This window comes from Paroedura picta, chromosome 3 (assembly GCF_049243985.1).
Source record: "Paroedura picta isolate Pp20150507F chromosome 3, Ppicta_v3.0, whole genome shotgun sequence".
In the NCBI taxonomy this organism is placed as follows: domain Eukaryota; kingdom Metazoa; phylum Chordata; class Lepidosauria; order Squamata; family Gekkonidae; genus Paroedura; species Paroedura picta.
In genome coordinates, this window is record NC_135371.1 from 95,192,105 (window position 1) to 95,212,618 (window position 20,514).

A 20,514-nucleotide genomic window follows, 5' to 3' on the forward strand; every position below is an offset into this window, starting at 1 on the left:
AACCCGACTGTCTGTGGCTGATAGCCATTGCCTGGGTTTTTAAGCAACATTTCTTCAGCCAAATCATACCTGACAACACCAGAGATCTGTGACTGGATTTCTCAATGTGTCATTTAGCTACAATGTGTGGCTGCTATGGAGGAGAGGAAGCCAAGATGGATCAGGGCCAGGTTCACTCTTGCTCTTCCACCATTTCTCCCCTACTTTTAAGGTGCTTTTATTCCAGGAAGGCAAAGAAAGAGACACAATACAATGCCTTTAACTTTCCTGAAGATGGATGGGAAAATTCAGTCACAGATCCTGTTTCAATGATGTACAAGAAAACTGTGGGCTCATGTAGACATGTAGGGTCATATCCAGCAAGGATCAGGCAAGCTCCTGGGGGCAAGATGCTCTTGTGGGATCAAAGGCTGTGAATACAGGTTGGGCATAGATGCTCAGCTGAATTGTGATGGGTATTTCAATATGAGGCATCCAGTGTGGTTTGTATTTGTGCAACAAATTGTGTATTACGTGCATTTCCACTCACACTGCAATATATATAAAACAGCCAATCCTGGACTAATTTTAGGCTATACCAGGCTTCCCCAGCCAGTTTCATGAAACTGTGGGGTTTCTTGATGGCCCTGGGTTTCACAAATGCATGGGAGTTAATGTGTGTGTGTGTTAAAACATTTATCAGGTGATATGACCACATATGGTCATGTCAGCACCCCCCCTTAATGGCCAATGATGGGCCTAGAGGGGGTAGGAAGGGGAGGCACCTTGGGTGGGTGTGTACACAGCTATGCTTCCCAACCATATTCTGTATAATCTCACCATTTTGGGTTTTCATTTTAGGGGTTTCTTAATGGCAAAAAAGTTGAGAAAGGCTGCGCTATACATATATTATCACACAGAGCATTTATATCAGGGTTTGCAGGAGAGAAAAGCTGATACATTAGTATGTAGTTCCTCAGTGGGGGAGGCTCCTCCAGCTGAAAGAGGCTAAAGACCTCCAACTTAAGAGACTCTTCTATTGGAAGAAGAGGCTCTTAAAAGTGAAAGAAGGCTCATTAGGCTAGAGGAAGACTGCAACATTAGCTTAGTGGAACAGCAGGACATGAAGCATTCTCACTTTGATCTGTCTTGTAAACTATGAGATCTCACATTTTATTGGGGCAAAGCACCTACATTGGCAGTAGGGATTTCAATACACACCATCTCTTCATTTTTAGAGAATGGCAAAATGTAGTCTGCCAGATTTGCAACCCATCCCCCCTTCCATGCTAAATGCAGCTAACCAGCTATGTGCTATAGCCTTCCTTGGCATGTCCTAGTAGCATTCCACCCCATCCTGAATCAACAAAAATAGGTTCCTTAAGGCCCTCTTGAGCCACCATTCATTTGATTTGGCTGGTACGAGTGATGTGGGCTCAGAATATTCCCCCCAGTTGTTCTGAACACAACACAAAATGATACATGAAACAAAATATATTTTTTATTAAAACAATTGACTTTTATATACAGAAACATTATATACAAGGAAAAGTAGGACTGCAAGCCTTGCAACAAATTGATGCTTTGCCAGAGCCAACAATTTCCCTCATCTTACATTTCAACATTGCAGCTGGGTCAGTAACTCTTCTTATCTGTTTCTAAATGAATCCATCCTGCTAGGGATTTTAGGGGCATGCAACACAATCCAGGAAGATGGCTGCTGTTAGTGGTACAATATAAATGAAGTGTTGTTCAGCAGGGAAAGAACCTCAGACCTATTATTTAACTGAAAAAACTGGTATGACATTTACATGGAAAAAGTCATTTATAATGAAACCATAAGCCTGTCCTATGAATAAATGTCTTGGACTACCTAATATATGGAAGCAAAGTTGGTATCTCATTTTCATATCTGAATGAGACAGATCTATGTACAAAACTGAAGACCTGAATTGTAGTTGAGATGTACTATGGACATTAGACAGGGGGAAGGTCGCTGTTTGGTTGAATGCAAAAACATAGGACTGATCTGCCATTAACTCAGTAAGTGCTTTTACACACAGGCAATAGCAACAACTGTACACTGTAGTTATAATGAAAACGTATGTCCATATGTTGCAGGCACAAAACACCTTTACTCTTTGTTCATGAAAGAATTTGATAGTGGGGGGACGTCGGAAAGAGGACCGAATTGCTGACGGTGCAGTCAAACAGCTGAAAAGCACACAGTTCTACCAAAGATATTTTGCTTTGAAATTCAGGTGACATTTCGGTGGCCAGGAACTTCTCAGCATCATACATCCAGAGAAATGCTTCAGTTTCACAGAAGACATCGAAGAGAAAAAAACAGTGCAGCCTTCATGGTGGGAAAAAAGAGAAGAATTTACATGCCGCAAGATATGGGGTGCAAAGCAGGCATCCACAGTGAGTCCAACAGACAGAATCTCTCATCAAGTTGACTAGTTTCTGCAGAAACAAAGAGAAAATGTTTACATTTTAATGATATGGTTACCTTTAGAATATCCCCATATTTTTGAGAATATGTTACAGGATTTAAAAACAATAACAATCCAATCGATCTATAGCAAACTGCCCATTATCCAAACTGGGGTCTACACAGATTTAGGGACACATAATTAGTAGGGTTCCCAGTCTCCTGCTGGTGGTTGGAGATCTCCTGGAATTACAACTCATCTCTAGGTGACAGAAATCAGTTCCCCTGGAGAAAATGGATACTTTAGAGGGCGGGCTTTGTGGCATTATACCCCATTAAAGTCTCTACACTCCCCAAATTCCACCCTTTCCATGCTCCATATCCCAGTCCTCCAGGAATGTCCCAACCCACAGCTGGCAACCCTAATAGCTAAATATCCAAGGTATGCTTTTGAGCAATAAGCACTCTTAAGCCATCGTGTTGGTCCAGAATCAAAGAGTTTCGTGACTGTATCTGTGGGGTGCTTCTTTGTTTGTAAGCCTAATTGCGGGCCTTACCTCCATCTGTAAGAACTCTGTTGTTTTGGACTTTGCACAAGGGTAAGGTGGTTTTCTAAAAAAGATAGAACCCCCGGGCTATGCTGTCTCTCAGCCATAGGAGGGGACGAGAAACGGCTTTTTCCTTTGAACTGTCACACTGTTTTTTCTTACTTGACTTGCTACCTTATACTAATGTAGCCTTAAACTAACTTTCTGCAAAGATCCTTTGGCTCTCAGCATCCAGTGGGACCCACGGAAGGACAGTTTGAGCTTAGGGCAAGAGAGGTGACCCAAATATCCTCAATCCTGGAGGAAAGTTCCAATGTGAGAAGTTCTAGCCCATTGTCTTCCCATTACAATCGGAGCCAAATTTTGGCTGGATACCAGAATTAAAAATACAAGCAAATAAGCATCTTTATGTACAATAAACAAAGAGTGCCAAGGAAAATAGGAAGAGCTCCTAAAGTTCTTTGGCAGATATAAGAAAATATCTTCCCATTCATGTTGGTTTGATGCCAACTTGTCCAAACCCTTTCTGGTAACACAAGCAGAAATGTAAACAAATAAAATACCTCCATGAATTGCACAGATCCCCCCCCCCCAAGTCTGGCTATATTCAAATATATGTACCTGAGCTTGTTGTGTCGAGGACTGCCTCTTGCTCTGGGAAGTCAGTGTACAAGTAGTTGGTTATTGTGCTGCTCACATTGCTGAGGAAGCCTTTCCCACCCACAGAGGTTTGCTGCCAGTCCGAGGAGTTTAATACCTGTCAGAAACAGAGGGGGAAAGATGGTTAACCAGAGGCCCTGTGCTTTGATTATATAATTCCATTTACCGTATTTGCCGGCGTATAAGACGACTGGGCGTATAAGACGACCCCCCAACATTTCCACTCAAAATATAGAGTTTGTTATATACCCGGCCCGGCCCTGCATCTCCCTGTGACCGGCACTAGTGCGCAAGTTTGCATGTGCGAGCTCTGCGTAGACAAGGGGCGGGCTGGAGCGCCGCTGCTTCCCGCCGAGCAGAACAAGTTGGTCACGCCGAAAAGGCTGGCACCCCTGTCTCGCTGCTGATGCTCGCCACAGCCATGCTGATGACCCGCCGTGGCCACGCTGGATACCGTGCGATACTGGATGGAATATAGAATGAGGTGGGCGGGCATTGGGAAGCCACTATGGGCACCGGGCTGGCATCGGGAGGCCACTATGGGCAGCTATGTCTATCTCAACTGAAGTGCACCCGGCGTACAGGACGACCCCCCCCACTTGGAGGCACGTTTTTCAGTGGGGAAAAGTAGTCTTATACGCCAGCAAATAGAGTAACAGCCACTCTCTCATCCAGCTTTCAAATGTACAAGATACAAAACAGACAAGGCGAATTTGTGACTGAACAACTGTTTGTCAGTGTAAGCAGATGTACACTTCCCAGTTAGATAAAAGTTCTTAATCAGGCACTATGGAGAGGCTGGTTAAATGCAAACATTTTTCTTTTCTTTTCTCTCACTTTGGAAATCCCACTGGCTCACTAGAAGTCAGCTGTGACCTGATGTCACTTTCCACCACCAAAATGAATGGCAGCAGCTCTTAACATTTTCATCTGCTAACTGATCCTTTTCAATGGAGAAGTCAGGGAGTTGCATTCAAAGCAAAAGTTTTACCATTCAATGAAGGTCCTACCCTACCACAGTCCTACCCAGGACAACTATGATGACAGGTAATGTGAACTCTTGTTATTTGTATCTCTGGTTTATTCTCTATCAAAGACAACTGCAACAGGACTAGCTTTGCTGTCGCAGGTCCCTAGCCTCTGTGGTCTCTCATTCCTCCTAGGAAGGTCCCTCTGTTTCTAGAACTACTAACTGACCTGACAAAGCAGTGATTAGATACCTGCCTTCTGCTGTTGAATTCTCTAATTTACATGGTTAGCCAAGACTCACAGATTAGGTCCAGGCCTATACTTTTCTGATTTATTAACTCAATTTGGGGTGAGGCATTTTCCCCAGCTGGTTGCTTGGGGTCTACGTATCAATTTGTGAAAGGGTGTCAAACTAAACCTGTCTCAGCACTGCCCACTCTGACTGGTAGACAGCTCTCCAGGTGCTAAAGATTGGGTCTTGTCCCCTACTGGCTGGCTGCCTCAGATCTTTTAACTGGCCAGGCTCACCACTGATTCTGGAACCCCATTGCATGGCCATGCACCCTGCTGCTGAGTTAAAGGTTTTTCCCTGTCTTAGCAACAAGGTCTGGTGGGGATACCTTCAAATGGCTTTTTAACTCCAAGAGAAGTTGAGCTCATGGAGAAACCCTCTAAGGTCAGTTCCACACTAGGGGTACCACTCTGGGCTGCCGGCAATGTGTACCCACGGAGCGGCATGCTCCTCAGTTTTCTGTGACCGCACAGGGGACACAGTTCAGTGCCAAATTGGCTCTGACACTGAAATGTGTCCCCATGGGGGAATTTAGCCATGGCAGACAGGTTCTGCCAGCTTTTTCTGTCCACATGGGTGTGCTTTGGGACAGGCCGCATTGGCCCCTGCAGCATAAAAAGGGAACACAGATTCTCCTGCGTTCCCTTAGTGCATGCCAAATGAGGGCCTGATCTGCGGCAGGCCCTGGAGGGGGCCAGAATGGCAGTGATGTCATGTTGACACAGGGATTAGCCTTGCATGCATACTGACACCACCCAGGCCTTTTCCGCCCATGCGGAATTGGCCTAACTTCAGCAAGTTTTTATTATGGTTAGAGTAATTCTGAATTGAGAAATAGTCTTACCTGGCTCAAGTCGATGTATTTTTCTTCATCATCATCTGCTGTGATATTAAAAGGGATAAAGGGGGAGGAGGAGAGAAAAACACTCCATTGAGATCAGTATTCTTGCTGCCTTTTATCATTCAGCTCCCCACAACCAACAACACAAGAGCTGAGAATTTATAAATTTCTGATCACATGACAGAAACTATTTTAAAAGGGCAGACTAACACAACCACCATAATAGCACAGGCTAGCATAGTATCAAGAACCCTTTTTAAGCTCCTCAGATTTTAATGTTAACATTACATTAGAGTCCAATGGGGCTGTTTATGGCTCAATCAGGTCCAATGTTATTTAGAATCCAGGCCAGGTTTACTAAGATCATGGCTCTGCCTCCAGGGTACCTCAAAAAGGTGAGGATAGCTGTGCACAATTAAACACCTTCCTCTCATGCATTTGCTTGAAGAAGCATATTTTTGACTGGCAGTTATGATATGGGTGCCTATATACTTTTCTACTGTGAGGTGGTTAGAACAGCTATTTCCTTGGCAATTAAATAAAATATACGGTGGTACAATAAACACAGACACAATGCCTTTCCAATATGCTAATTGTCATTTTTATCCTGCTTTTGCCTATGCTATACACACTATATCCAAGACAACAGTAATTAAGCAAAAATTCTTAAAAGTGTTCATAAGGGGCAAATGTGATTCTGCTGTGTTGTATGGGATTTCTTCTGTGCAAATGTTGCGCTCATGGATTGAATCAACTCCAAGCTTCCAGTCCTTGTGGCTATAAAGGTGCGCTTCAAAGTACATGAGAATGCTTACTGGAATCCCAGAGGGGTGGCAGAAAATCATTTCCAGTGACTGTGTTAAGATTCTATGTGTCTAAGGGTGGACTTCTTATTGATCCAGTGATAAAACTATTTGTAGGTATGACCTTAGCCCATCTCCTTTATGTTATCGAAGTTTGGGGATGGAAGGAACATTCGATTTCTAGTTTGGAAGCAGTTCACAACCACTTTCTCAGAAATAACTTGGCCTAACCTAGAGGAACACTTGCTGCATATATGCGTGCAGAGGTAGGACTCCCATCGATTGGGGCTTGAGTCCACTTAGCTTTGTTAAAGGTTTGGATAAAACACAGAAAAAGCTCCACTAACTTAATATTCAAGCAATGCTTAGAGTTAACTTTGAATATAGATCCTTCTCGACTTGCTTACTATGATAAAATACAAACATTGTACTCCATCCCAGCTGATATACTAAGAGTTCAAGTGGATGGAGCAGACATTGTAGTGGCCCTTGGCTGGAAACAATAAAGTCTAATCATTCATAAAGGTGCGCTTCAAAGTACATGAGAATGCCTACTGGCATTCTAGAGAGGTGGCAGAAAACCATTTCCAGTGACATAGCTTCAGTATCTCTTTGCCTATTCCCATAACTTAAATTACCTAACTAAAATAAACTGCAAAATTAAGCAAAATTAGAAAATTAACCACATTTACCGGATTTGAACTATTCAATTTTTTCTTGGTGCAGAATTTGGAATGCATTACTGTAGTCCTATCAGATCTGGCAGTGCTTTTTAGAGTGGGGGAAGGAGAAATGGGTCTGTTCTACTTGTTCTGCCGAATATGTTTGGCTAAAATATGTAAGGGCTTCCTTACTCAGATGGTGAACCTGTGATAAGCTGTTAAAACACTCCAAGCCTTCACAAGTATTGTACTTCAACAGATATTTAGGACAGGACTAGTGGCTAAGTATTACGCTGCAACTCTACACAGAGTTACTTGGAATAAAGTTTCATTAAACCAAATGGAACTAAGTAAATATACACAGGGTCCAGCAACATGCTTAGATAAGGTTATATTTTTATAGGAGATATAGGAGATTTCAGGCTGCATAATTTATCTCAGCCCTTCTGTCTTGTAGCTGTAACCTAACTGTTCGGACTGTTAGCTGTAACCTAACAGTCATTCAGAGTACAAACATTAAAGTACTAACCTTCAGAGGAGGAAGTGCAAGGCGATACTTGAAGTTGGTACTGGTCATTTGTGCTGTCAGGCAGCTGCATTTCCAATGGGTGTCTCCAATCAGTCAGGGTATTACTTAAGCCACATGAGGAGAGTTCATCAGAATCTACAGGGAAAGAAAAATCAGGATTACTATTTAAAAGATTGTTTTAAGATAGTTTAGGATTAGTTTCATTCCAAACAAACATTTGCTAACCAAGCAGCTAATTAAGGGCATACGAAAAACCATACTGGATCAGGCTAATGGCCTATCCAGTCCAATACTCTGTGGTCAGAGTGGCCAAAACTCAGGTGCTATCAGGAGGTCCACCACTGGGGACCCAACTCTAGAAGCCTTTCCACTGTTGCTGTCCAACAAGAATACATTATGAATAATAGCCACTGCTGGATCTCTACTTCATAAGTTGATTCAATCCCCTCTTGAAGCTATGCTTGTAGCAGCCACCACTTCCTGTGGTAGTGAATTCCATGTGTTAATTACTCTCTGGGTAAAGAAGTGATTGATTTTCAAACTGCACTTCACACAATCCAGGATTTCCCTCCCCCCAAAGCGTATAACAGTTTCTCCATAAGAAACTACAAGGGAATATTGGCTGTGGATCCAAGGTTCCCTCTTTATTCATCCAGGGTGACAGGAAGACCTAAACTTCTGGTCTGTGAACACAACGTCAAATAAACGCTTTGCCCTGAATGTATAATGTGCAGACAAGTTGATGTAGAGAGGATTCCCTGAAGCTCAACAGTCTAAAATAGTGGTCCGTAACCTTTTCCAGGCTGCGGACCGGCGGCAGCGGGGAGGGCGATTGCCCGGCCGCGAATGCCACGCATGCGTGGTACTCCCACGCATGTGCGCATGCATGGCCGGGTTGTGCATGCATGTTTGTGGCCGCACATGGCACAAATGCATATGAGCATTTGCGGCTGCGCATGGCGCAAACGCGTATGCGCGGCCCTGCAGAGGCAGGGAGCCACGGCCCAGTGCCAGGGCCTTTGCGGCTCGGCACCGGGCTATGGCCTGGTGGTTGGGGACCACCAGTCTAAAATACCACTGAAATGGATAGCCAACACTGGTTCTCACCTAATGGCAGGGAACTGCTCTCCACCTCCATTTCTTCTGGTGGATAACTGGGACGAGAATAACCTCTGTGGTCATCTGGCAGCAGAATGCTGTTTGTTGCTTCAACTATCTCTTCTACCTTGATATCGTCCACAGACTGCAAAGGACAAAGGTCTTTGTATCAAAATGTTTCCTTACAGAACACAGACAGAGCAGGGCTGAAAGCCTTGTTTACTTAACATGAGCAATCAAGTTCATTAAACACATGTGGGTTTTCCACTGCATTGTAACTGCTTTCAGTCCTGAGCAATGGACTTTCAGTTCAAAAAGCTTTGATGTAAACAAACTGTGGATGCCTCCAGTACAGTAAATTGAGACTATTGTCAGTTTAATTGATTTATTTTGTGGAAGTTTAGCCTGGAATCCTAGACAATATTGGTGCATAGATGCATTCAGGCAGAAGTGTTTTTGAAGATTTCTCCCTAAAATAAGCCACCTTGCTAAACAGGCATTTTTTTCCTTTCAAAAACTAGCATTGTTATTTAGCCATAGATCTGCTACACTTTTAAAAATAGCAAGGATACTTCTGAATGTTCCTGTACTTCCTTCTCACTAACACCCTAAATGTTTAGGCCAGTAGTCATAATCTTAAACATTTGCATATTTCAGCATGCATTGGGGTACTAAAAGCACATGGATTGGATAACAGATGAAGAGCAAGACTAACTACTAAAAAGTGTGTGAATACATACCTTTTTCCCATTCTTGGTTTTTGAAGTCTTTGACTTCTTTTCTGTTTAATAAAAAAACCCCAAAGATTCTAAGTGATGTAGACAAAAGTATTTGTGCAAAGAAAATAATGACAGATTGTAGGTCTAGCATTAAATGATTTGGACACCACCAAGCTTACATTTGTAGAATTGTTTTCTTATTAATACTAATGACACTATGACACTCTTACATCACTTTCTTGAAAGTTTTCCCACTAACTTTAGAAGAAATGAGCAGATTATAAGAGTGGCCACCCAAAATAAACCACCTGCGACCAACCATACTAAATTGTTCTTTCTTAAAGCCATCCATATACAACCTATTTGAGATGACTCTCCAAGTTTTGACAGACTACCAAATAGGAAAGACAGCCATACAAGCTGAAAGGTAACATTTTGCCTATGACGATGGCTTACCAAACCCAAGCAGCTTCCACTCAGAGCTACTTAAAATGGCCACCACACATCTTTTTGATCGTGGGTAATCAATTGTACAATACTTAACATGACAAGAGCCAGGTGCTTTTCAGGATAATGGGACATTTTTAAATCTCTGTGGGCTTTTGAAAAATCTCCACACCAAAGGGGAATGCATCTTTTTTTCTTTTCATACCTTTCTTCTGTGACTTTGCTGAAGGTGGCAGCATTCTGTAGACGCGGACTGCGCTAGAACCCTTGCTAATGCTTTTATCTTTCACCTCTTCAATATCAGGTAGTGAATTCATAGCACAGCGGAAATTCGCCTTCCAAGTTTTTGGATCAGGCTGTACATCACCATTTTTATACCTTCCTATAAAACAGAAGAGTAAATCCAGGTTAAACAAGGAATTTCAAGGCTGCATGTAGCTACCAATTCACTCCCCAAAATCCAAGCATGAATTGGTCCATCCAGGGCCTCAAAAGAGATGCCTAATACATCCAAGTGCTTAAGGCTTCCTAATTCAGCACTCACACATGCAGGCCCAGTATTGTGTGTAGTTATGACCCAAAGGAAGGCTTGGTATGAATTCTGACATAGATCCTTCAGGTATTGATTGTCTGTGTAAGGGACTGGAAGGTTTAGGTCGATAATGACAGAAGTCAGAGGCACGTCCCACCCTTCTATCCTTTAACATTTTTAACATCTCACCAAATGGAGAGTTCTGGTGAATTCAAAATTGTGCACAATATTTTGTGTCTATTTGATTCATAACATTGACTTTATCCTAAAAAGGGCATTACATGGATTTTATTGTTTTCAGAAATTCCACTTTCTTTCATAAGGTGCAGTTACACAACAGCATAATTAACTAGAATAAATACAACTAACTGAAGAAGCAGATGGATATTAGTAGTACAGATGTATAGTAGACAGCCAGCATAGTGCAGCTCCCAGTGTGTTTGGATACAGGAAACACTCAGATCTACAACACTCCTGAACCATGATTAGTTCCAGCTCCCTGCCTGGTATCCATTTGTTCACACTGGATTTAGTGTAGCACAGTTTGAGTGTTGTGCTAGAACTAGGAAGCTTCGGGTCCTAATTTCTCCTTTTTCTTGGGCCGGTCACACCCTCTAAACCTAGTCTATTTTACAGTTGTTGGATTAGTGGGGAACCGGGTATACCATCCTGAAGAAGAGAAGCTGCAATCTTGTGTTAGTTTGTGGCTCCGTCATTCAAGCAAACTGCTTGGGCAAGCAACAGGGCAGATTGTCAGCATTGATAATATGACCTTAACCTGACATGAACTCCTTGGAGGAAGGGTGGCATGCAAACATCACAAATACATAACCACATTAACCATACACAAGGAGACAAATCTGTTTCTAAATTCAATCCGGAGCCTAGGTATGTTGGTTTGTTGGAAAGAAGCTTGCTGTCTGTTCTATAGGTAAGTATCTTTTTATGTGATCTGGGCAGAAAGATGTGAGGCAATTCCCCAGTGTAGGTAGCTGATCACACTCAACAATGATATGATGGTATGAAAATTGCACCCAGGGTAGTTACTGAAATCAGTACATACCAGTGTGAATGGCCCAGTTTCTGAAAAGGCATGCATCTCTCTCAAGCTCCCAGCCATGTTTAGCTGCATGTTTCCAAGGGATTTGGAACACCTGTTCTTCCTGCAATTCAATAATATCATGTAGCTGTGTGTGAAAAAACAGCCCAAGAAACCAATGTTTTGACTAAAGTATAGTATATAGCAGAAATTAGGAGGAGACTCAATAGCCCTTTGTCACATGGATCACCATGAATAGGCTGAACTTGTGAGTACTTGTTTGGGAAAGAAATGTAATACCGACATTTCCTAGTTCTACTCTGCTAATGCACACACATCTGTACATGCATAGTGCTCTCCGTGTGATCAAGAATTTTTCAAGGCTACCAAACAATCAGAGAGCCATACAAGCATATCATTATATGCACCAGGGTTTGATGGAATCTCTGTTTCAACATGAATCAGTTGGGGGTCAGTCTCATTACTACGGCTGCCCCAACACTCACACGGGGGGGGGGGGGGGGATTGTTGCTTTGTATCAGCATTTATGGATTCTCTTGCTTTGATTTAGAACCCACCTCTTAACTCTCTTCAACTTAACACATCTCAATGTATTTACATTTTACAATATCCAAAAGAAAAAGTAAACCAAAAAGTCAGATTCTATACATTTTTATTGAATAAGTTGATTTATTTATTTGTTATATATTTATATACTGCTCTCCCTTGCAGCTCAGGGCTGTTTACATAGAACATAAGAGAACATAAGTACATGTAATTCAGAACAACATAAATTAAACAGTGGTTTCAGAACAGTAATAACAGTGTTTTCAGAACAATTCATAATAACGGTTGCAACATTAACTATGACCCCCGTTTAGCTTAGTCAGGCCATCCATATTAGAACTTATTTGGTTCTTTTTGGCCTGACTCTCTTTTGGGTTTTGCATTGGCTGTGCTTTTCTTTTCCAGGGTATAGATGTGTGCCCTGGCTTTCTGCTTGAGGGAATACGGCGATTGTTGGGATTGATTAATTTCCTCTACTTATATAGAACTTGTTTAGTGGTGGGGTGTGTTTGGGTGGGTCAGGTTTTGACCTTCTTAACCGAAATCTCAGAAGTCTTTTGTGAGTGTGTGTGGTTAGGGTGCAGTGCATTGTGTAGTCAGAGGTGATTGATTATATGCAAGCTCCTGACAGAATTAAGTAATTAACAATACCATCCTAAGCAAAGTTATATCTTCCTAAATCCATTTGGCTGAAATTAATTTAGAAGGGTGTTAACTCTGCTTAAGATCACAAGTTATAGCATTCAGTAAATTCTAAGCACAGTTTCAAGATGAATTAGGCTTCAGATGGTAAATTCTTCTGAGTCTCATAGTCTCCATCCCATTAAACAGGACTGTAGCCTTTGAATCCAGGCACAAAATTCACAGAAAAATTAAGTCTACTGTATGTGTCATAAATTACTGCATTGTAACTATTTTTACACCTATGAACTGGAGCTCTCCCATGATGCAGATAATGTATTTTTTTTAATGACCTCATTTGTATTTCTCACATTACATAGAAGAATATGTAGGATGGTATTTTATAAGATAAAGGAAACAGAGACGAATCCTTACCTTGTTGATCCACACAAGTCCTGGAATATTATTAGAATTAATCTGTATTTCTAGCCAAGGCCTCATGCGCATTCTTGTTTGTGGCATCTTGGCTCTGAAAAGATCATAATTTGAGCTTGTAAACAGACATATTCTGAGAATACTATACAGCAGCCTTTCTCAATTTTTTACCACTGAGAAACTCCTAAAACATTCTTCAGGCTTCGAGAAATCCAAGAAGTGGTGCAATCATGTGCAATATGGTTGGGAAGCATAGCTGTGCACATGCCTACCGGGAGCCCCTCCCCTTCCAAACCCCTCCAGGCCCCTCATTGGCCCATATGGTCCCAATGGTCAGGCCCATATAGTCATATCACCTGATAAAGTCTTAACATGAAAAAAAAATAAAAATCAATTCCCACCAATTCAGGAAACCTTTCCAGGGCCATCAAGAAACCTCGGGGTTTTGTGAAACCTTGGTTGAGAAAGCTTGCCATATGGCCAAATGCCAAACATTTGCCAGGAGTTCTCCAATAACAGACAGTGCATCTTCATTAAATGCTGGATTATTGTTCCTTTGTCACATATATGCTTTGCATGGTTTGTTCTCTTACATGGAGCTATCTCAGTTTCTTACAACTCCTCTATAAAACAGGAGAGATTGGGAGCTCAAGGCCACCTTAGTCACCATTAAAATTACTGACAAAATCCGAATGCTAGTTTCCCATCAGCAAACCCAGCACTTTGGCCACTATACCGCATGCACTCTCTCAGGAAATTAAAGAGTGCATGTGATATACAAAGCACATTTTTTTTCCTCAACTCATAAATGGATACGAAAGAAGACCACCCTGAATTCACTAACCACATTCTTGTGAAGTGGACAGAGCCCTCGAGCCATTGGGTCTATTTGTGAAACGATGGTGGACAAGGACCTTGCTGCAGTTAAGAAGGCTTACTGCAGTGACCTGTGAGTCCCATCCTTTTAAGAGCTACAGAGGAGCTCCCACTTTATTTGATTCATTTATGCCCTTTGTTCCTCCCCAACAGAGACTCAAAACAGCTTACATTGCTCTCCTCCATTTTATCTTCAGAACAATCCTATGAGATAGGGTTATTCTGAGAGTCTGTTACTGGCTTCAGGTCACACAGCAAGCTTTCGTGGTGAAGTGGGGATTCAACCTTGGGTCTCCCAGATCCTAGTCTGACATTCTAACCACTACATGGATATATCCAAAATTCTATTAATAAGTGGATGAATAACTGTTATGGGCGGTCTATTTGGAATTAATCCAGGATTACAAAATGACTCCTATCAGGTATAGCCTGGTGGTTCTAAATCAATGATTCCCCCAATTTCTGTCTTCCAAGAAAACTGTTCCCCCATTGGCTGGTCTGCTATGCAAATCCTGCCACAAAATTCCAGTGTGTTGCAGAATATACATATTCTAGTATATGTACTAAGGTCATGCCAACTGGATATGTCCAGCTTCACTGTTGCCCTGTTTGAAATGAGGTTGTGACTACCTGCAGCTGCATACCCTACAAGGAGATCAGTAATGCTAGGTGAACCATCTTCCAACTAAGTTCTTCTGCCAAAGATAAAGTTCTTACTGAAGGACTCTCATAATGTTCTAAAGGTCCTCAGCACTCTTCAAAGTGCACTAGGAAAACAATGGACCTTAACAACAGGATTTAACACTATCAAAACAAAATGTAAGGCCTGACATTGGAGGTCACGTTCACATCAAACATTGATTTTAAGGGGAGCAATCATGACAATCTATTGTAGCAAAGCAGCAGTTGGCCTTCCAAGAACAAGCAGCCTCGTGTATTACACCTTGATCAATGTGGCACAATCTAAAACCTTTCCCACCTATACTTGTTTCAGTTACTTTGATTTTTGCTGGTATCAGTAAGAAACCACAAGGAGCATCTCAAAGAACAAGAAAAAAATTCAAATTAGGGATACAGTTGACGCCAGCATAGAAACACTGCTTGTATGTAGTGGGGTCTTCTAACAGGGCTCTTTCTCCTTCACAGCACAAGTAGGTTTTATCAAAAGCAAGATGCTTTTGTAGGCTTCCCGTATGCCGATTCAATTCTCCTCCTCTGCTCCCATATCTTGCCCAGGTGAAAGGGAAGGACAGAATTGGGTTATTGTGCATCCACAGATCTCCTATTACCTATACTGCCTGAACCAATACACCCAACTCTGGATGAGTAATGGTCATACTGGATGTGTTTTCAAACTTTGTCTTTAAATTTTTCACATTGTTGCCTATTTAATAACAACTCTTGACAATAAATATGTTTCTTGTCATGGTTTTTCCTCCAGCCAAAACTGGGACTTTACCTGAACAATTAAATCCAGAAATTTAAAAACACATTTTCTTACAGTAGCTATTTAGAACATCACTTTGCAAGGAGAAAGATGGGTTTGGTAAAGCTTTTCATTGATTCCAATGATTTCAGAAGGGTCCAACTATGCTTAGGATGGCATTTAAGTGTTGAGATGCCACTCTGTTGTTTTGACCACCAAGTCACAGCTGACTTATGGCAAGCCCATAGTTTTTTCAAGGAAAGAAACATTCAGAGGCAGTTTGCCAGTGCCTGCCTCTGCCATTAGGACTGTGGTAATCCTTGGTGGTCCTCCCATCCAAATACTAGCCAGGGCCAATCTTGCCTAGCTTCTAAGTTCTAATGAGGTCAGGATGGCCTGAGCTATTCAGGGGTCATGGAGTCCATAGTTGTTGGGGTGTTTCAATGACCAAGAGGTGGTGTGGTAGAGGGCCAGTTACCAACTATGTAAACAAAAAGAGTAGAAAATAATTATTTTCATATTCTGTTGAGGAAAACATCCAAGGCCTTCCCATGAAACCAACTGACAGTGAATTCGATCAAACAATAGAAAGTACTTCTTCACATACTTTTACAGAAGACTTTGCTATGAAAAGTGGTAGTTGTTACTAGACCTTCCACATTGCATCTTTTTCTGCATTTCTCACATGACAAAAATTTCAGCCTTTCTAATTGTCAACGAATATTGAATTGTTTCCACAGAACCCCTGGGCATTGCTGAGGATTCTGGGGCAAATTTGTGGATGTGGTCTCATATCTCATGAGACTCTCTTCTGATTAGGCCCATTAATCTCACTGGTCAGCTCAAATGTATCTTGAACTACATACCCTGAATACTCGAGGAACTGCATGTTTGGGGGGATACCAGTTGTGGTAGGCACGCTGTCTTAGTAACACTTGTCTGGCATCACTCAGTCTTTGCAGCACAAACAAATGCGATCCAGCTACCTAAGTTCAGACATTGCACAGCGAAATGGCCATATTTGAAAACTGTTATTGTCATTGTGTGGACTGAGCCAAAACCATGAGGAATATACACTTCTCTCTTTTGGTTACAGGCTGCCATTAGAAGGAAAAAACCTCAGAGAGATCCCCATTAACCTCTGCTTGATCCTGACATATGGTTGGCAAGTTATATCAAAATAAACCACCAAAGAAAAAATCATCGTAAATAAGAGAGAACTGCAAAATAATGAGACAATACTTTGTGTCATGGAGATCTCCCTAACCTCAACTACTGGCACCATACAGTGAATCCTAAGTAGAGTACAGCCTTCTAAGGCCTCCAAGTTCAATGAACTTAAAAGTGTTTGTAATTTTGATTATGAATAAACCAAGTAATCTATTTCAAAGAGTAAGAGTAGGATGAGAAGAATGAAACAGATGAATCGTAAAGCATCATTAATATTCAAGCAACCCAAGTCCTATCCATTTCAATTACTTTTATTTTTCTACCTGTGATATAAAGTGAACAGAAGCTTACCCTTGATCTTGACAGGATTTAAGCATGCTCAAGTTCACAGGACAGACACCTTACACATTATATTCCCCCCCCTTCCAAGAACATAATTTCTGTGTGAAAAAGGCATGAACATTTTTGTCTGAAGTGCACTGTATTATATACTCATACTACATACAAACACAGAAATTAGTGTTCTAGGGAAAATGTAAGCAGCAAAAAAATCCTAATAAAATTAAGCATCTTTAAAATCCCATGAAAATCAATAGGCTACAGGCCTATAGACAAAGTCAATAACCTGGAAATAAGTTTAATGGAAATTACTTCAAGTCCTAGCAGATGACTAGATTCCTTTTCTCTAGAATGTCCACAAGGCATACCTTAGGAATGCGTATGTGAAATAAGATACAGCATAGTAGTCAGTGGCCTCTTAAACTTGTGGGTTGTCTATAAAGTATTGTGAGATGCAGCAGAAAGTATAAGGCTCATGGAAGAACAAGCTAATCTCCCACTTATGCTTCTCTGCATCAGGGTCTCTGTATCTAAGACTGCTGACAAACACTATGGGGGAAATCACTCCTACTAATAATGCAGTTCCTTAAAAAAATATTTAGTCCCAGAATTCCAATGAAGAGATGGTCCCTGTCCAAAAAGTTTTTGCAGCTCCCTTGAGACCAAGTACAAACCACACACACTGGATAACAGGGAGAAGTGCCAGAGGTTTGATCCCACACAAGTCTATCATTTAGCCTAGCAGCAGCTCTTTGGCCCTTGAGAAGCCCCCATCCCCAAGTGAAGACCATACCTCCTTCAAACAACTGACAGGGCCATTCTACACAAAGCAACACCCTCAGATGTCCATAGACACCTTTCAAAGGGTGGAACTGTTTAGAGCAGGCAGTGTTCCTGTCCATTGCAAGTGTCCTTGTGATGCCTTTCTCCTGGGGAGTTTCACCCTCGCTGGTTTCCTGATAGCTCTCCCTGCCACATACAATGAACACACAATGCATGAGCTGCAGTAATCTTCAGACTCCTGGGCAAAACCGCCTCCATTAGGAGAAATCGTCCCTGTTTGTAAAGGAGGCTGAACTGAATGCTGGGGGAGCACGTCTGTGAAGAATCCCACTCAGGTGGTTCTCGGGCTTAGTCACAGGACCGCGTTCTTTGGATCGCCCGGCATCCTCTCGTTTCAACTCGGAGGTCTTAAGAAATGCAGCCGAGTTTAGTCCTATGTCCATTCAGCTCAATGGAACAACGCTGAACAGAGGCGCACAGGCTCAAGCTCTTCGGGTAGAGGATTCACCCCTCCCTCCTCCCAAACTAACAAGCATTGGGCTGCACTGCCCTTCAAGACCTGGGATGGTCAAGCTCCGAAGCTCTGCAGCCCCCTCTCTCCATCCCCTCCCAGACCTCTGATCTTCGGGATACCAAAACTAAAAACATAAGCTATGCAGCTGTGTCTTCCTCGCCTCCCCCCCCCCCTCCTCTGTTTTCTCTCCCGCCCTCCGTTTTAACAAGCTTTACTTCCTGGTCAGCTGCTAAACAAACATCATCCATTGTTATGAAAAATCCCCCTCTGCTTGCAGTATTCTTTTTAAAAAACGAAGTAGGGCGATGAACTTTCTGCACCCTGCCTAGCTGAAGAGCACTTCCTTGCACGGCTAAAGGTATCTGAATTCAAGAGCCAGTCCCAAAAGTCGCCCACCCGCCCGGAGGGGTCTTCATGGGAGTTTGCTCCCCAGCGCGCTCATGCTGCTGTCCCGTGCCTGAACTCTTGTCCTCAACGCGAGCCGCATTCACCCAGCGAGTTTCCTCTCCCCGCCCGGCCCCGTTTGGGTGGCTGCTGCGCCGCGCACCTGACGCGGCTGTCTCTCCGCCGTCCAAATCTATCGCGAAAGCGCCGCAAGGTTGTCATCTGCATTTCTGCAAAAGCCCCGAGTCTTCCGGCTCGGCAAAAGATTAACTTCTGTGGCCGGGATGGGTCCCGCTCCAGCCCCCTGCCGCCTGCCTCCCAACTGACTGCAAGGAGCCGCCTGCGCGCTTTTGCAAGTCTCTCACGACGCAAAAAGTTACTGATTAAACTTCCCGCTTGCCTTGCCGACCTCGGCGCCGCTGGCTGCAGCCGGGGGGCTTGGGTCGCCGGGGAAATCAGGCCAGGCCATTAGGAGACAGTGGCTCACACAAACAGCCGCCTGCCGGCAAGAGAGTCCCGACTCCTTCCCTGATCCTGAGCAGCAGGAGCAGCAGGAGGGGCAGCAGCAGCAGCAGCAGCACGCCCCCCACCCCCCGTTTCGGAGTTAATCCGGAACCCCTAACGCGAGCGGGACGCTGCAAACCGCAGGACCCCGGCTGCCGCCCTCGCCCCCCGAGACAAACCTGTGTTTGCAAAGGAGAAGCGAGGAGCGAAGGGTCTGACACCGAGGAGAGTTCTTCCCCCGGTGAAGCATCCACTCCTTCTGCAGGCGCCTGCCCGATCAGCCGAAGTATATTCTTACTAGTCCCTGGGATTCCCCCCAGCAAGGGACAAGCGGGGCCGCCGCCGCGACCAATCAGCGCTCTTCGCGGGAGGCGCCGCCTGCTCATTGGCTGCCGAAGGAAGCATCATTTCGGAGAAATCAGACTGTTGTAGCACCAAGGCCTGAAGGGGAAGTCCGACTTCCCTTCCCCCGCCCCAGCCAAGCGGCTTTTTATTCTGCGCCAATGAAGCCGGGTAACAAGTGGGGCGAGCCAGCGGGAGGGGGAGGGCGGCCGCTAATTCTCTGAGCCCCAAACCCCTCCCTCCTTCCCTCCCTCCCTCCCACACGCGCACATACATTAGGATGCTAAAAAGGGGGACCCATCGGCACCTCGAAGACGAAGTTGCTAAATCAGAGCTGACGCACAGGAATGCCTATGGATTAGAGCGGTGCTTTCATAACAGAGTGGGTGGGAGGTGTCATATAGGGAGACCGTTTTTAAAACCCGTCCACTCAGCCAACAGTGGAGATGCCCTTTCCCTCAGGGGGCGCTTTCTTAAGCATTAAGTGCATCCAATCCACTTTGCAATGGGAATTTACCGTGTGAAAGTGTAAGATCCAATTGTAAAAGGCCACTAACGTGGATTGAAATGGCATTATTTAGCATGTGTGAAAGCTGATGCTTTTTGTGGGGACTTATAAAGAGTTGAAGAGCTTCTTGTGGCGCAGAGTGGTAAGGCAGTAGACATGCAGTCTGAAAGCTCTGCCTATGAGGCTGGGAGTTCAATCCCAGCAGCCGGCTCAAGGTTGACTCAGCCTTCCATCCTTCCAAGGTCGGTAAAATGAGTACCCAGCTTGCTGGGGGGGGGGGGGCAGTAATGACTGGGGAAGGCACTGGAAAACCACTCCGTATTGAGTCTGCCATGAAAAAGCTAGAGGGCGTCACCCCAAGGGTCAGACATGACCCAGTGCTTGCACAGGGGATACCTTTACCTTATAAAGAGTTGAGGGCCTGCAACTAACTGTGTGGGACTGGCAACCTATCTGACTAGTGGTCTGGATCTTGGCCTCATGACAGCTGTAT

At 43.5% G+C, this 20,514-nt stretch overlaps 1 protein-coding gene across 4 annotated transcripts; it reads right to left on the reverse strand.

Moving 5' to 3' along the window:
* Window positions 1–1,458: 1,458 nt before the first annotated feature.
* On the reverse strand, window positions 1,459–19,505 carry IRF1 (interferon regulatory factor 1). 4 transcript variants are annotated; one of them, XM_077326901.1, is made up of 10 exons: window positions 19,351–19,505; window positions 13,176–13,269; window positions 11,577–11,676; window positions 10,187–10,363; window positions 9,556–9,596; window positions 8,825–8,960; window positions 7,718–7,852; window positions 5,727–5,761; window positions 3,583–3,718; window positions 1,459–2,445 (listed from the first exon to the last, which is right to left on the reverse strand). In XM_077326901.1, exons 1-10 carry the CDS (start codon window positions 19,419–19,421, stop codon window positions 2,363–2,365), a joined length of 1,008 nt encoding a protein of 335 aa, XP_077183016.1. In that variant the 5' UTR covers window positions 19,422–19,505; the 3' UTR covers window positions 1,459–2,362. The 4 variants fall into 4 exon arrangements, with proteins under 4 accessions (XP_077183016.1, XP_077183015.1, XP_077183018.1 ...); XM_077326900.1 differs by having other exon boundaries at window positions 5,727–5,764; XM_077326903.1 differs by lacking the exon at window positions 19,351–19,505 and adding an exon at window positions 18,831–18,994 and having other exon boundaries at window positions 5,727–5,764.
* Between the last annotated feature and the right edge of the window lie 1,009 nt (window positions 19,506–20,514).